Below are 18,159 nucleotides of genomic sequence, written 5' to 3'. Positions count from 1 at the left end.
GTGAGAGCTGATGGCAGGTTTCATCTATGTTGGCTGTTTAAAATAAAGAGAAATCCTTGGAGACCTGAATTACACTATTGAGTAGCTCTTCACCTTCAACCTCACAAAACTCATTTATGTTAATGTTTCACTTTACTTTAGTTTAAGGAGTAATCCTTGTATTACATAGATATATTCATAACTTTTATAAAACCTCATTTCTCAAGAAGAGCTGATGTACAAGTGCAACACCTTGTTGAGTTAAAATATGACATTTAAATGCTTTATGCAGGTTATACAATAACCTCTTTCCCATTACCATTTAAAAAAAAACTATCTCAATAAACTTTAATGCAGATATCTAGTGGTCAGTTGTAGCTCATAAAGTTTGGATACTATCGGGAGTACCTTCAGGAGTAAGGCGAAAGTCACCCAGCCTGCAGTACAGACGGACAGATGAATGATGTGGTTCAATGTTCTACTCATTAAAATACTTTTGACCTTTAAAGGCAGCTTGTGTAGGGGAGAGCTGTGTGCCATGATTTATGAATTCTGAACACATTTTAATGACCATTAAATCCCTGTGATTTTTACTTTGCACAATAATCGGCTAACACAACAAAAAACACTTTTCAGCTTGTCTTTTCATTTTGAAACTGGGGGTTTTGGAGCGCTTGAATGTAACTGTACCTATCTCTAAAGTGCTTTGTGTTATAGGCTTGACAAAAATGTGATGTGGTAGTCAACACAAAAAGGCCCAGACATTTTTCATAGTGTGTTTTCTAAAAAAATGCATTTATTTATCACAGTTCATGGCCTACATACTTTAGGGATAGAAACACAGTATCGATCCTGTTGCACTAACATCGATCTGATACCAATATCAAAGTTGGTATTGAAACGATCGATATTTGGATCGATCCGCCAACCTCTACTGTCAACAGGTCAGCAAACAGTGTTAAGAAAAAAGAAAACAGTATGTCAGCATGTTCTCAATTCAAGTTTTAAAAAATGCTTAGTTTAAGACACACAAAGGTGGTAACAGAAAATTTACATCTTTCAACAGTGGCAGGAGTTATGAGTCATATTAATATGGACCTTCTGGTTACATGTGCACCATGTTTAATGTTAAACAGCTTTACTTATTTTGAGTAACACCTTAAAACAGTCCCAAAAACTGTAGTTCCTCCAATGACCACAAGAGACTGGCTCTAAAACACACAGAGTTTAAAAGATGGCTGCAGCCACGCTTTGATTTGTAAAGTCCCGTCATTGAGCTTTGAGCTGTGGGATTTTCATGTTGCCATCTTAGGGATTTGAAACCAGGTATGACAAGTGAGCGGTTAATCTGACTGTGAAACTGCATGGTCATTGGTAAACAAGTTATTATCTAATGAGCAGATCTGGGATAATCTTCCTTTGTCATGCTTAAAATGACCAAAATGTGCAAAATGTTTAAGTTAATTGGTTAATATTTTTTGACTAAGACCTGAAAGGAGTGACTGAACTTATAAAGTCATGAGCAAAGAGGGAAACGGGGCTGTTTTTTACATAGATTTCTATAGGACCAGAGCAGGGTGTCGAACTCCAGACCTCGAGGGCCAGTGTCCTGCAGGATTTAGATCTCACTCTGGGTCAACAAACCTGAATCAAATGATTAGTTCATTACCAGGCTTCTGGAGAACTTCGAGACATGTTAAGGAGGTCATTTAGCCATTTAAATCAGCTGTGTTGGAGCAAGGATGCATCTAACCTGTAGGACACTGGCCCTCGAGGCCTGGCGTTCCCCCAGGGTGGATGTGAAAACAATGCAGGGTCAAAGCATTTCGATGCTGACATCACTTTTCAGATCTGAAAGCTAATTCTATGTTTTCTATCTGTTCATGCACCAAAAGTAAGTCAGTTCCCATATAATCCCACGTTGTACAAAACCTTAAATGCCCAACTTTACAAGGTAAATAGGCACTTTAACAACGTAATATAAAAACTGGCTTTGGTCACTATAGTTAATGGCTACCATACTTGGCAATACTCAACATGTACCTGCACCATCGATTCATCCCATCTTCAAAATCAGCACTTCACCCTCTTATTCAAATATGCAAATATCCGAACATGCTCACTTCTATTACTCACTTCAATCTATTAAAATGTTAAGATCCACAAAACAGGACTTCACAAATAAATGGATGATGCCACTGTGACATACAGTGTAAGGAATACACTAATGTGCCCGTGTGTGTTATAGACTCAAAGGTAGAGAACTTGACAAGGTGATGTATACGTAATCCTGCAGAAGACACGGTCTGGCTTCATTAGCTGTGATGTGCACGCTGCTGCAGTGGCCATAACTCATCCTGATCTGTCTCAAAGACAGCGGCGTTCATCCAAATGCAGACACCAACAAACTCATTAGAGAGTCAACAGGAAAAGGCAGGTTAGCTGGTTAGAAGTGTGACATGGGACGAGTTCATCTTTCATTGAAAAATGAGGAAGGATTCAGCGACAAATGATCCAATGATAGAACCGGTTGCCGTTGACAGGGCAAAAGGCAGAGTGAAGGAGACATCAGTGGCTTGTTCGTGTGAAAAACTTTAAAGGATAAGCAACCCAGCATGCATTCACTATGAAAGTGTTTCTTCTTTGAAATTCAGCTCAAAACAGCATAAAATAAGTAAAAATAGAAATACTTTGATCATCCTTAAGACGCACAATGTGCCAAACATTACTAAAAAGGCAAATAAAAAAAACAAAAGTGTTGTTTATCTGATTGCAGCATGGGAAGCTGGGTTCAAAACAGCTGCACTGAAAAGCACTTTCATCTCTCCAGCTGCCTCATCAGACTTGTGTTTCGCTACCTTAAAAATGCACACAGACCAAAAAAAAGAAATCAAAGGTCCCACATGCATGACGAGCACAGATCAAAAGAAACTGGTAGAGAAACATTTTGGCGCTGAATCACCGTTAAATACAAACTAAATTACTGATCTAACAGGTGTCAGAGGTCAGTCACAGGCTCACAGTGGAGGGACACCGGTCAGGAGGTCAGGTTTTCCCAGGTGAATCGAACCCTTGTGCTTGTTTTTCTTTGGCTGTGCAGTCATCCTCAGCTTCTGCTTTTTCATCTACAGGTGTCAAATTGAAATAGCTAACGTGCTGGAATTTGAGCACTTCATTGCCCCAGCTGGTCCATCCTGGTTGAAGACTTCTTGCAAACAGCTCCAAGCACTTGGCGTCAGCTCCAATGTATGGCTTCAGTACCTCTGTGAAGGGAAAGCAATGAGGGAGAGTTATTATTGCATATTATAAGGCTTTCGGTGTCTGCCCTGTTATTTACAGTCCTCACTGTGCAAACTGGAAAATACTCCTTTCATATTTCACCTGGAGATCTAACAAACCTGAAGTTTCACACCTATGATGTGAAACCTAAACTAAACAATCTCGCCTACCAGCCTACATATCTCTGCTATAGTATGTACAGCATCACAATTACATGTGGCCAAAATTACAAAAGACAACACACAACTTTAATGTCAGCTGAAATACGTCAAAACACACTCACATGGCAACTTCTACCACTTCCAAACAATAGGGTAGTGTTGTATTTGCTGAGAGGCTACAGCCTCCCGAACAGAGCTTTCTCAAAGGTGAACTCTGACCTACGAATGCGTAAAGCCAGTCTGAGATCGTAGTAGGAAATGCATGTTTGAAAGCATCCATTGTATGGGACTGAGGAGAAGTGAGGGGAAAGTGGAGATGTGGCGATACCGCTTTATCCCTCAACATGAAATACTGTGCGTAAGTGTTGAGCCATCCCTCATTTCTTTAGATTTTTCTAGGAAAACGGGAAAAAAGTATATAAAGTAAAACAGTGTACAGTTTGAACCAGTTTAAAAGTCTTGAACACAGCATGACCTCTGTCAGATAAACTTTCTTGTAATTTGTAGCTAGTCTTCAAGAATAATTCTCCAGGTTTCTTTGAAGGACATTCAAATCTCTTCTTTGGATCTTGGCTGCCTTTTGTTCCATTCAAAATCCAACATTACTTGTCTTTGTTCATAGTTCCATCAATTTTGACAAGATCAGCAACACCACTGTTTGAAACGCAGCTCTCTCCTGATCTCCTCCTTACAATGACTTAATCCAAATATTTCAAATGCGGATTCATCGCTGAAACCTGTTGCCACTGAATTTCATCCCAGCTTTTGCGTAATTATCTTTACAGGTTTTCTTATATACCTCTCTTACAACAAGCCAGTATGTCAGCACACACATGCCTGTAGCAAGACACTTAGTACTTAAAATTAAAGCTTCAGTGGCTCTTGAGTTCCCTATATTTAAAATATATTACCTTCAATTTACTATAAAAGGATGTGACAAGCTGTAAACCTTGTGTCTTTGCCTCTCTACATGGTGGCTGTGGTGAAGTGGATTTGAACCTAGCTCCTCCAGTCAAATGTCCTAACACAAGCTACAGAACCCACATGACTTCCTATGGATCCATCAGTGTGCAGATGTGAGCCATTGACAAAAGAGCTCAAATTTTAAAACTTCTACATTCTACATGAGTTCAATGATATATGAATTAGCCAGTATAACCCATTGTTATCAGTGCTATTGATTATGTTAGCTGTTAATGTCTATTATAATCAGGAAATGTTGGATTATGTAAAACGACTTTAGTGGTTGTGTGAGAAGAACATGTAAATCTCATACTGACTAAACTCATTGATTTTAAAATGGTTGCTTTAAAGATGGAAACCAAGTCTGTGGCCACCACCTTTAAAAAATAGCAAGAAAAAGTCAGTCAATTCACATTAATTCACTTCACCTATCACCATGACCCTGCTAACTGCATTTCTTTGGACTGTGGAGGAAACTGGAGTAAGTACCCAGACAGAAACCATGGAAACACAGGGGAAACATGCCAACGCCATGCAGAAAGGCCCCACCCAGATGTTAGACTTACACCTCCTTGCTGTGAGGCAACAGTGCTAATTACTGCCCAGCATCGTAGATCATAGAAGTTGATGGTTTTGCACCTCAACCTTCACACCGTCAACTATGGTTACGAACTCTGAGTAGGGACCAAAAGAATGAAACAATCGGTACAAGTGGCAGAAATTAGCTTTCTCTGAAGAGTGGCTGGCCTCTCGCTTAAGAGATAGGGTGAGGAGTTCAGTCATTTGGGAGGAGCTCACAGAAGAGCTGCTACTCCTTCACATCAAAAGGAGCCAAATGAGATGATAAGGGCATCTGATTAGACACTTCCTAGGTGAGGTGTTTTCAGCATATTCTACTGGTAGAAGGCTCCGGGGTAGACCCAGGACCCGCTGAAGAATTATGTCTCTGGACTGGTTTGAGAAAGCCTCGGTGGCCACTCGGTGGATAAGCTGGAGGAGGTGGCCAGTAAGAGGGAGGTTTGGGTGTCTCCACTTAGAATGCTGCTGTTTCCATGACGCAACTCAAGATAAACAGTGATGGATGGATGGAGGACAATTTTTTCTAGCCACGTGAATATTTCCATCCATTTTCACTCTGGTGTGCTTTGTAATATATAAATAAAGTTATGAAAATATGTACATAATCATTTTAATATTGACATTTCTTTTATACCCCAAACTGTTTTTTACCTCAACTAAATGAAACAGTGAGTAAAAGTAAGTCCAAACAATGCATCTCAAACAGCTGACTTATACCACCACCACTCTTTCTTATGAAGACTCTCGGTGCTGTTTTAAAGGGTAAATAGTTTAACCACTGAACAATGAGGCGTTCTTCTCAGTGAGCCCACTGGCTGGTATTAGACAGAACCTACTAGAGACATCTATAGGGCCTATAAGAGATGTTCAGCTGGGTAACAACTTCTAAATTGAGTGCATTTAATAGGATATTTCAAAAGAAGTTCATTTTTTCTAATGTTTTGCACTTAATTTACACGTATATGTCACTGTTACATTAATGTAAACTAGTGCTTTTCTGTGTGATTGAAAAATCAAAACTTTGCCTGTTTCCCTGTAATAGGCAGAGGACAGAGCTGGCAGTTTCCCAGCTCCTTCACGCCATAGCACTGATTTTTCTGTGTGGAGACTGCCAGTGACCTTGGCTCTATAAGGAATGATATTCCAGGAGAGGCACACCTGACAGATACGTATCACTTCCTCTGCCCCTTTGTTACTCTGTCTGCTCTTGTGCATTCTCAAACCACCCTGACACTTGCCTCAGCCAACACTCACGGAGTTAATGAGCTCAAAAGCCAGATCCCCAAACCGATCCTGCCGAATGTGCTGTCCCGCATTTTTTTCTTCCTATGCACGTCAGAGAGAGAGACAGTCACGGTGAGGAAAGGCCAAACATGCAGCTCTGCAAGTAATTCAGCTCCTATCGGTGACTCAGCTTTCAAAGTTGAATACAGAATAAAAGGTCTAATTATCCTACCTTTAAAATGGGACAGTGTATCAAACTTCTGCCAAGAATAACCCGAGGCAAAGGAAGGTGTTATTTCACTTCTCTCCTGACACTTTCGCTGTTAGATATTCTTCCTTGCAGACTTCCCAAATCCTCATCAGGATTAACCAAGCAAAACCAAACTGATTCTTCTTCATTAGCTCCCTTACATTGTAACAACTAATGTCCTTGGTCTCCATTATGATTCCTCAATATGCTGTTCAGCCACACTGTGTTTATATTCTACTTATTTATGAATAAAATATCATCAACATAATCATGGAATTGACTACTATTAAGATATTAATTTCAGATATTAATTTGTGGCATCCCACTGGGTTTGGCTTTGGAACCATGTTGCTTTTTATTCATATATTGATACATAATTGCAAGAAAATACATAATAACATAAAAAAAAGTTACTAACAGATATTTTTTCCATTTGTTTTTACTACACCCAATTAAATAACTAGTGTCTTGACACAAAGTGCTATAAGTTAGACTATTTTTATGTCCGTTACCAACAAGAAGCTGTTCCCTATTGTTACATTGTTTCTAAAGAAGATAAGAATTGAATCCAAACCCTTCATTTCAAGCATGTTTTTAACAAGTTTCATTTATGTGTCATCTGTGTTGCAGACGATGTAGCCAAGCATACACTGACCAGACACCTTGCTACTACAATGGAGCCCTTTTTACTTCAGCGCTGGCTGAATTCTTTGTGGCACAGATTCAACAAGAAGCTGAAAACATCCCTGAGATTTTGGTCCATATTGACATGACAACATCACACAGCAGCTGCACAATTTGTTGACCTGATGTGAATCTCCTGTTCCACCTCATCCCAAAGTTGCTCTGTTGGATTGATATCTGAGAATGTGGAGGCCTTTTACTTACAGTGAACTCAGTGTCGTGTTCAATTTGAGATGATTTGAGCTTTGTGATATGGCACAATATCCTGCTGGAAGCAGCAATCAGGGGATGGGTAATCTCTAGTCATAAAGGGACGGACACGGTCAGCAAAAACACAGCAGTAGGCAGCAGTAGGCCCCTTAATACCAATGCACAGTTGCTATTAAGGGGCCTAAAATGTGCCAGGAAAATATTCCCCATACATTTACAGCACCACCATGACCTGTAATGTTCATACAAGGCAGGATGGATCCATGCCATCGTATTGTTTAAGCCAAATTCTGACCCTACCGTGTGAATGTTGCAGCAAAAGTCATAACTCATCAAACCAAGCAACGTTTTTCCAATCTTCTATTTTCTGATTTTGATGAGCCCGTGTGAACTGTAGCCTCAGTTTCCTGTTCTTAGATGACAGCAGTGACACTCCTCTGACCTCTGGTATCAACAAGGCATTTTCACCCAGAGAGCTGCCACTCATTGGATATGTTCTGTTTTTCGTACCATTCTCTTTAAAACCTAGAGATGGTTGTGTGGAAAAATCCCAGTAAATCAGCAGTTTCTGAAATACTCAGACCAACATCAATCCCACGATCAAAGTCACTTTAAATGATTTTTCTTCTCTATTCTGCTGCTCAGTTTGAACTTCAGCAGTTGTTACTATATGACCTGTTGATTTGATATTTGCATTAACACGTAGTTAGCTGAAAATGGCACATGCGCAGTAAGGTGATTCCACTAGTAATATTAGAGCCCAAAATTTAGTATGATCCATAAAGAGTAATACGTTAAACGCAGTAGCTTTCGTATCTGTCACTCCCTGGTTGTGACAGTTGGTGACAAGCAGGTGAAGAGTCGTTTATTTCCCCTTAAGTAAAAAAGCAAAAGAAGAGCAAATATTTGACTCCAAATTAAAGACCAGCGCTCCCCTGTATCTCCTGGTTGTAATCTCCTGATATTTAAGGTGCGTTTGCAAACATGTTTGCTTTACCAGCTGTATGAAGTTGCCATCTGCCATAACCAAATGAAAAAAAGCACATTTTATTAACATGTAAGCTCATCCATGTAAATATTCTGTACTGAAAAACAGAGACAGCAGCATGTTTACGTGATGTACTTCAGGTTCACAGCCTCGCAGAGCTAAAAAACTATGCAAAATGTCACACAGATTGCTCTCAGTGAGCCACACCCCAATTTAAAGCAATTTGATAACACAACTGGTAGTGTGCCTTTTCTTGAATATTAGGCACAGCTACTAAGGTGCCAATTAAAATCCCAAATTGGGAAGGGATTCTCATAAGTTTTGAAATTGCAGGGGGGCCTAATTAATAAAAAACACATGTCTTGTCTTTCAGAGAAGCTCGAACCATTTTTTTTCTGCAGTGTGACCATCTGGCAAAGACGTTTTGTACCCATAGCGGAGTAATGGTGTCCCTTATCTCTCCATAGCAACCAAGTATGTCAGTGATATGAGCCCCATCTGAGTCGGGGAACAGAAGTGGGTCAGACTTTCTCAACACGCTATCAAGGCTGCTCACATGCTGACATGCTACATGAAAGAAAAAGTACAGCAGAATTACCGGGGTGACATTTTGAACTGAAAAAAAAGAGGAAGCTCAGGTTGGTTAATACCAAAGGTTTTGAGATTTCTAGCAGTTGCATAATCTATTGTAGGTGTGAAGAAAAGGAAAAACTCATCCCTTAAGCCTCTAGGTGTTAACTTATCATCTCAAATGGCTAAATGAAAAGAAATTATCTGCTTTGGTTGGCATCTCCGCAAGAGTTGGCAAAACCTTTCCCAAGATTTCACTACACATTGCACCATCACATCTGAGACACACCCACATCCAACGGCGCTTTCACACCTCGTGTAGAATAACAGAGCGTGCATAGCAGCTAGAGTTGTAACACAGCGTAGATGCTGCTCATTCTGGTCATTTAGTAGTACTACTTTGTATGCAATGCAGTAGAAAAAAATGCAACACATTTTCTATATGCGGTCAACATTTTTTAAAGTATAACTAGATCTATGATTGGTGTTTTTCCAAGTTCATATATTCCAAGTTATAAAAATCCTCCACAGCAGCAAATAACAAACAAACCAATTCTGATTAAACCTGCTGAGAGGCTTTGCCACAAACACAGAATCACACATGTAGACAGAACACAAATTGTATCCTAATCTGCTTAATCTCTATGGCATCACAGATTCGCAAAAGCAATCATTATGATTTAAATCTTTATTTTCACAATACTGAACTAGTGCCATGAGACAGAGGCGTTTCTGTGCTGCTGAGAGGGCGCCAGCAAACACTGGCCGTGTTTTGCTCTCCATACTGCACAATAATAAATCGCGTTCCCCTGAGAGGGAGTGAGATGACGTCAAGCCTCTCTTTTTCATAGTCTCTGCATATTCATTGTCAAGGTCTTACATTGATTCTAAGAAGCAGAGTGGGTGCTGGAATCAAGGTTTAACCCAATCAGTGCAAACAGGACAAAACTGAAATGTGAGCAGTAGAAGTGCCCGCTCTGACGAGCCAGTCCTGTCAGAGGTTGATGATTTAATGAATTTAAGTGTAGTTATGAGCTGAAGCAGTATTTTCTCCTCCAATCTGCAGACATTTTGAAAAGACCAAAGTTTTTTCGCAGTGGATAACAAATTCATTCATAAAATTGTGTGGCTGTAAAAGTAAAGTGATGAATCTGTAGTTAATTCTCTTCCTTTACAAAAAAAAAACACATTGTGGGTGTTTTAAATTCAAGAGCTGCAATTACTGCTATTAACATCAGGATGTTCTATTTCATACATGAACTGAAGAATATACTGAAGAATATACTGACGAAGCGACGTACACACACACACACACACACTTGTGATAGCAGAATTTAGAGCTTATCACTCAAGTTGTGTATCAAGGTAACGATCATTGATGTGACACTATTGCCCTCTGGTGGCAAAGACACTACACTGTACTTGAATATTCACCTGACAGCGAAGGCTTCTGAGAGTGCAGAGCTGATGGGACACTGACAATCAAACGCTGATCCTCCACAGGCACCTCTGATGTCTCTGAGGGGCTGAAAGAGGGTACACAAGTCTGTCAGCATAAATATGATTTGGAAAGCTGAAGAAATAAAGGAGGCCATCTATGCGAACAACCGTCACTGAACAGAGGTGGTGGCTTACGACACCAGCTATCATCTCCTCCCAGGCATTTCAACCCCCACTCACACCTTGCCTCAGGTGACCTAGATAGTTCACCTGATCGTGGTGTGGGACAATGTCTTACAGAGGTTTCACACCTTTTAAATTCCAGAGCTGCTGTTGCCTTGAATAATATCAAGATGTTACATTTGATACATGCAAACCTGAAGAAGTGATATACTTAGACATTGCTTTAACACCTGTGATAGCTTACCATATAACTTCAGGGATAAATGCAGTGCAGCATGATGGTGGAGAGGAACAATGTCTTACAGAGGTTTCACACCTTAGTCTCGATGGCGGTAATGACCACGCCTTTTTTCACACTTTGGTTCATGCGACACCTTTAGTGTGTCTGCGACCCTCAGAACCACGTCCAAGGGGACAAACTCCACTAAGGGTCAAATACCTTGGACTCTCCATCAGTTTGGAGCTGAAAAAAACTCTTGGATGAGAAGGAAAATGTGTTCAAGGGTCTAAAAAAGCAATTCTGCTCTCCTTCAAACACTCAACACTACCATGACCTGGATGACTGAGAAACTATGATTTATATATCCAGTCCTGCAAAAGTCTTGAGTCAGTCCTCATTTCTCCATATTATGGTCTGATGAAATGAAGAAGAAGTTGCCTGAGGAGCTATTCCTGAGGACTAGAACTGACAAGAAAGCTCATCTAAGAGCTTATCTTTTCAAGCTCGTTAGAATTGTACAAACTCAGTTTTTGCCTCATACACTCTATTTTGCTTTATGTTTTCACACATTTTTGCACGGTACAATATGGAATTTAAAGATGAAACTCAAACATTTCACACCTCTCTGAGATATCAGCAGAGCAACGATATCGGCCCAGGACAAAGACTTCATATGGTTTCTTGTGTGGTGAGTCTAGCGGAAACACAAATTGCCCAAATGTGGTGACCTGAGGAGAAATAGCATCATCTTAAAAACACTTGGATTGACATTAGCAGGTAATGCTTCCAGTTCTTAAACAATTAATCGGTTGAAAGTTCTGTATTATCTGTACCTTGACCCAGAACCATTCAGCCACAACTTCTACGCCCCAATGTGGATACAGCTCATCACGGACAAAACGCAGGTGGCTTGGCCGGTTTGTCACCCAGGTCACCACTAAACAGTTTGGAGATGCCAGCAGGGGAATAGGGAGCCGCTTTAGCTGGGATGAGGGCAACGAGCCGTATCTTCAGTGAGAAAATTGATATAGTCAGTGTAAATTTCTCAACTGTGGGATAATAAAGGTTTATTCTATTCTATTCTAAATACAATGCCCATTACTTTTCTTTATTTTCTAGCCATTTTCGCTTCTTCAACCAGTTTTTGTCTGGTGCCACCATCAGGCTGAAATCTGAAGATTCAGAGTGATTAACCTTTACAAGTTTAATGAGTTATGTGAACTTTTCAGGTCATGTTTTTTGCAAATTTAGTGAGAAAGCTTCACATTTGCTGTATGCACAAACAGTTTTGGTTCACAGATGATACATTTTTCTGACTCTAGTGATTGAATGACTTCTTCTTTATAATCACTGTGAGTAATTTTGATAGAAATGTATAAAAAGGATTAGCTGGATTGTCAGGACATTTGTTATGCATTAGGCATCTCATGTTGCCGTGATTATTAATTCTTATAATGCTGATATTTCCTTACGTTATGGCTTTAGGCAGCTTTTTTCTTAGAGGACACTGAATGCTTTGAGCTCTTGAGGCCTCAAAATCCTTTACATAAAACAGACTGGGATGAAAATATCTCTTTGATTAATATCCATGGTAACACCATAATATTTTACAGTACGGGGACATGTGCAAACATAACTATAAACCACTGGACTTTATCAGTTTCTTTTCTTAGAAGCTCTCTTATTTGTTCTTCTTATTCACCCTGCTTTATATGCTCTTGTAACATGTAAATTTCATACCCAGAAATCTATAAAGTTTTATCCTCTTTTGCTTCAGTCCTCCAAAAGTACTTGAATACTGAATTACCTGCGACTTCTTTTCACAGACTTGTTTTCCCATGGTGGATCCATAACGATTAGGTCGAACCTTGTTCCGTCTGTGTGAGAAACAAGCAAAGAATGTCAGGCTGTGAAACAACAAACAAGATCTCTCTTGAGACGATGAGAAATTACACTGAGCCATACCACAGTTATTTACAACACTTAAGTTCAGGGAAGAGTCCCCGTGTTTTTGCCTCACACAAAGATAAACTTTTGCCTTTCAAATAATGGTATCACAAGCACACAGAATTGTAAGGCTTTAAAAAAAACTTTTTAATAACCTTTGTTTCAGTTAACATTTCTTTCTAGTTCACATGCACTGCTCCCAGTGTTTTACTCACAGTGGACTAATGGTTGTATCCTCGTGAAATCAGACAGCAGGAAAGCCGTGTGGGGGGGTATTACATACTCCTCTCCCATCACCGTAACCACGGTAGCCCAGTCCGCCTTGTTCTCTGTCACCTGAGAGAACAAGTCGACGTGAGACGTACAGCCATCCTCGCCAACAAGTAACTGAGCGCCCCGTTCCTGCTCCTCATCCTCCACCAGAGGGAGATCTTTAGCCATTTCACAAAGAGCAGCGAGGTTGCACTCCTGTGAAGGAAGAGGCTCTTTGTCCACGTTTGTCTGTCCATTCAGATAGCCGAGCGGTTGTGCAGAATCCACCAAGTACTTGGTTCCCTCCAGAATAACAGACTTTATCTGCGTCATGGCACATAACAGAGATTATTTAGTCTGAATACTAAACCAGCTTCTTACCTCTAATATTTTAAACTTGGATGAATGCACAATAACTTGAAACAAAGCTCCACTGATTGAAAGTGTTGGAGATAAAAGTCAATGCAGCAGTTGTAGAGATGTTGTCTTTTAATTATTTTATAATGCCTCAAAAATGGACATCTTACAAAAGTGCATACTTCTTAATCTTTCAATTTAGTTGTTCTCAGTCCCATCACCATAGATGGATCAAATGAAGCACCTTTAGTCTGCCTTTAAAAACATTTGTAAAAGGAGGGGTCGTCCTAAAGAGCTCCCTGAATTTGGGCGTGCTGATGTAATTGGATGTAACTGTTGCAATAGGTCAGCTTGTGAAATGTCTTTCCTCCTAGATATTCCACAATCGATTATAAGTGGAAGCAAAGTGGAAGCTTTTAGCAATCACAGCAACTCAGCCACAGAGTGGAAGACCACATAAAGTTACATAGTGAGGTTGCGTAGTGCTGAGGATCATAGTGCATAAAAGTTGCCAACACTCTGCGGACTGAATAACTGCTAGTTCCAAACCTCCTCTGGCATTAACATCAGCATGAAATATGTGGACAAAGAGCTTCAACACTTTGTCCATGTAGTGCTCTTCAGCCCATATCTGTGCACTGGCGTATTGAAATTCTCTAACAATATGACTTTTAACTAAAATGACTTATTTTAAAATGAAAACTCTAATACAAGTATAAATAACATTTACTTTATCACAAAGTGACATTGTGATGTCATGTTTTGAGTTATAAATCATAACACATTACAATAAAAAGGTCTGTTTCATTGTTATGTTTGTTATGGATGGTGTATTATTGTGTAGATAAAAAACAAATAACACTAACCCATATATAAATCAGATATTTAAAAGAAGCATTAATGAATAAATTAACAACAATCATACTGCTAATAATCGACTTATATGAATAAAAGTGTGATCTATTACATTGGCTCAAACAGGACGATTCTGTGGATAACTGTATCAGTCAGTTTGACACGTAAGTTTACACTTTGACCACTTTTTCCATAGACTTCTTGTGACTCTGATTATCCCCAATCATTTTTTCTCTTTGTGATGCTTTAACTTCAGTGGGGCAATACAGTCCCTGCAAGAACAAATCTATTGACAGATGACAGATTATATCTTATTTGTAGTTCAGGCTCAGAATAAGTATCAGCCTACCTTCTCGTGAAAGACCAGTGAATCAATTTCCCCTTGGTTGAGTTCATGGTGTTTTCGTTTCCTTTTCTGTAAGTCAAATTGATGAAGTGATAAAGAGTAAGTACAACAAAGAGCAAAATGATCATGGTATTGTTCTTTACAGCTCCAACCAAGCAAGCAGTAGCACCACTGTAATCCACTGTGTCAAACTCTAAAGTAAATTCTACTGATCTGGCATTAAACTGAGCTGACAGAGTTAAGTTTTACATGTCTGTCATTTTAATATTTAAACAAATATCAGTGGTGCTGAAATAAGCAGAATAACTTTGTGCAAGTCTGTTTGCAGATTTTATGTGAGTTAAAATATATCCAATCAGTCTGGATTCTTCATTATTGTAAGTCACCATAAAAGTAGCAGGTATAAAATGCTACTTTTTAAATGTATTTTTCTGCTTCAGTGTCAGGATCCTTGGTTTACTTGCTTGCTCACTGTTGCATGTTACTGGACTGCTTGATAAGAACAACGTGAAAATGCATTAATGTATTAGCAACTCCTGAGCTTTAAGTTCACTATGGTTAAGAGAGTTCCTTATTAACTTTTACAACACATCAGTATTTTATGTCCCACATAACAGAAAACACGATCACGACAATAGAAACCAACCTTTTGGCACAACCAGGTAGGTTTGTTGGGTGTGAACAGGAATGTCCTCAGAGCCTGACATAATGACCACTGACAAAACTGATGTCAGTACTAGTACATGACATAAAACTAGTACTTATGTCATGTGACACATGCCACACTCAACCTCCTTCTTAAAGTGAAGAGTGAAAAAGCTTTCAATAGGAGCTGGCTGTTGAATGGAGGATATATAATATAAGATAGAATGAAATAAGAAATGATCAAGAAACCTTATATGTCTCTCACAAAGATGCCAGATGCCACTGAATGTGGGCTGAGTGGGAAATCTACCCTGTTAAAGAGGAAACTGTGGAAGAGAACCAGTGAGATGTTATCTGCAGAGCTATCCTGCAAAAAAAATAGTAATCCCTGCAGCAGATGATCCTGCCAGGTGAATGTCAACATGCTACAGGTGCTGTAGGCGAACTGTTTGACAGCTGAGTATCTTTTTGGTCTTAAAAGTGCTTATTGTCAAGTGCCTTTTGGTATTGCAGGTATGGCTTGTGCTTATGTGTTGAATTACATTGCATCGGGCTTCTTGGAGCCCCTGGTAGAGGTGACTGTCATGCTGTTACAGACTATTTGTACAACCTGTATAACCATAGTAAGAGCTTTGTTTGCATTGCCAGTGGCAATTCAGATATGAGTCAGTAATTCTATTCATAACTTTTATGGACAGAATTTCCATCAGTTTGGTGACCTCAGGAACACCTTTCTACTTTCTTTAGATTTGTTTCCTCCTTCTTCAACACGCAATGATGTTCGTGTAGGCTGAAAAGTCCTCTCTGCAGGCTCTCAATAGGCAAGTAGCTATACAAACAGACACAACTGAGGTAGCATCAAGTGAGCATTAAATGAAAAAAGGGGGAATTCAATTTCTGGGTTAGGGAGGAATTGCTGCCCCAAGTGAAGGAGTTTAAGTATCTTGGGGAGCAGAAGATAGACAAGACATCACGAACTACAGGAGACCATACCTGCAACTGAGACAAAGACCTGGATGACAAGCTTTGTACTGCAGATTTGAGGGATACATTCATACCCCGCACCCTAAAATACCCCCATCACGACTCTACTATGCCCACCTGAAGATGTGAGCCAGGTCTTCAAGAGACAGAAAACCTGGAAAGCACCAGACACAGAAAGTTTGCATGTGGTTGTTCTAGTTTTGGAGATTCTGTAGCTTGCATCAGGCCCTCCTGTGGGCGCACCTCCTTTAGGATCTGATGAAGATTGTAGTGAAAATGTCTTGATGCATTCTCAATCATCCAGGTAAGTAAATCTCCAAAAGTTGATTCTGTTCATCTGGATGTAGCATTTTCAGTGGGAGAAACGTTTCGTCACTCATCCAAGTGACTTCTTCAGTCTCAGCTGACTGCAGGTTTCCCCAATCGTATAAACAGTACATTTGCATAATGACTGAAACCAGCCCACCGAAGGAACAATGGCCTGGAAGGTGAGTTCCTTAATCTTAATTATGAAAATTCTGATGACCATTGATCAACAACCACTGATCAGTCAGCTGAGACTGAAGAAGTCACCTGGATGAGTGATGAAACATTTCTCCCACTGAAAACGCTACGTTCAGATGAACAGAATCAACTTTTGGAAATTGGAGTGAAAATAAGAGCCAGCTGATCACCACAGGTTTAAGGGGGACATAGGGGATTATGTCTCCCCTGCTAATATGCTAATATCACATTACTGTGTTTCATTAGCCTATCAAACCACATTAGAATACATTGTTATATTTTATCTCCATGTGGTCTGTCTTGAGGCTATGTGACAGAGTGCAATTGGACTCCATAAGTATTAAACCAGGCGTGTCCCAATAGATGGCAAAAACAAGACATATCTGAATGTGTCTGAAAAGGTGGTCTTAAAAGCCGTTAGAAAAGCAAAACAAGTAGTGGGCCCTGAAAATGGCAAAAACAAGAATATGTGTCCTGTCTATATGTGTGTGTGCGTTAATTGACTTCTTCAAAACTTCTAAATCGTACAATGGGGCCCATTCATTCCCTTTTCTATGTGCTGTGGTGGAAGTGCAGATATAGTAGTCAGAAGATGACATAATGCAGTCGGGGTTACTCCAGGCGCATGGGTAACTAAACTTTCACATCCATCAGTCTTGGTTGTTGTTGGTTTTGGCACAAAGTGGGACTCTTACTACCGCAAAAACCAGAAGTCCCTGACAATTATAACAAGTAAATATTATTTATTACTTATTTAGTAATATATATAACAGTAAAGTGTAAAGTAAAGTAAAGTGTAAAGTGTCACTAACCTTTTAGTAAAACAACAACCACAACAACAATAAATAAATAAATAACATTAAAATTTAAATATTTATGCTTTCCCTCATGCCTTATGCACTATATCAACAGATATTTCATGTTTCATTAAAAGGTGTATACTCCTCGTCGTTATAAAGGCAATTCTATCTTTTTACGTCATAAAAATGTGCAAAACTGCCTTCTAGGAATATATATGAACGATTTATTCCCCCAAACACATACATATTCTAGAAATTTTGATTTGATTCATGTGGGAATATGAAAAAAACTTGCACTTTCATGCATCACTTGAGAAAATGCAGCAGCATTTACCTTTGAGGGTTTGCATGTTTTTTTCAGGACCTCCGTGTTCCCTGCATCCACATCTGCTCTGTTATTCTCGTTATAGTAGCTCTTAAAAACCTGGAAGCACTGCCTTTTGAAACTACACTTCAGAGCTGACTTCTGATTCTCTCTCCATCGTATGCACGGCGAATATCCCCGATCGATAAGCGAGCATGAATCCAAAACCCAGCCGAGGCTTCCGTGGAGCACCACGGACATAATTAAAGGGGGTGTTGTTTGAAACCAGACGGGATTTAAGCTCGTGCTTGAGAGCAACCGGACACGTAAGCGCAAACGAGCCTATTTCTTTGAAAATAAAACCGAAACTTGCGCGGCAAAACTCAGTCGTTAACCAACGTATATCATCGCGGAAGTGGATGACGCAAGTTTTCT

At 39.7% G+C, this 18,159-nt stretch overlaps 1 protein-coding gene across 1 annotated transcript; it reads right to left on the bottom strand.

Annotated features, from left to right (window-relative positions):
• Positions 1-797: 797 nt before the first annotated feature.
• On the bottom strand, positions 798-18,151 carry mettl4 (methyltransferase 4, N6-adenosine). The gene is made up of 8 exons (XM_085468198.1): positions 17,755-18,151; positions 14,491-14,556; positions 12,893-13,253; positions 12,538-12,607; positions 11,564-11,738; positions 11,352-11,458; positions 10,322-10,413; positions 798-3,242 (listed from the first exon to the last, which is right to left on the bottom strand). Exons 1-8 carry the CDS (start codon positions 17,983-17,985, stop codon positions 3,025-3,027), a joined length of 1,320 nt encoding a protein of 439 aa, XP_085324324.1. The 5' UTR covers positions 17,986-18,151; the 3' UTR covers positions 798-3,024.
• Positions 18,152-18,159: the final 8 nt, after the last annotated feature.

Source organism: Copadichromis virginalis, linkage group LG9 (genome assembly GCF_057382275.1).
Source record: "Copadichromis virginalis isolate Kocher_CV1m ecotype Utaka linkage group LG9, C_Virginalis_male_GT1.1, whole genome shotgun sequence".
In the NCBI taxonomy this organism is placed as follows: domain Eukaryota; kingdom Metazoa; phylum Chordata; class Actinopteri; order Cichliformes; family Cichlidae; genus Copadichromis; species Copadichromis virginalis.
This window is presented reverse-complemented; position numbering and strand designations above follow the sequence as displayed.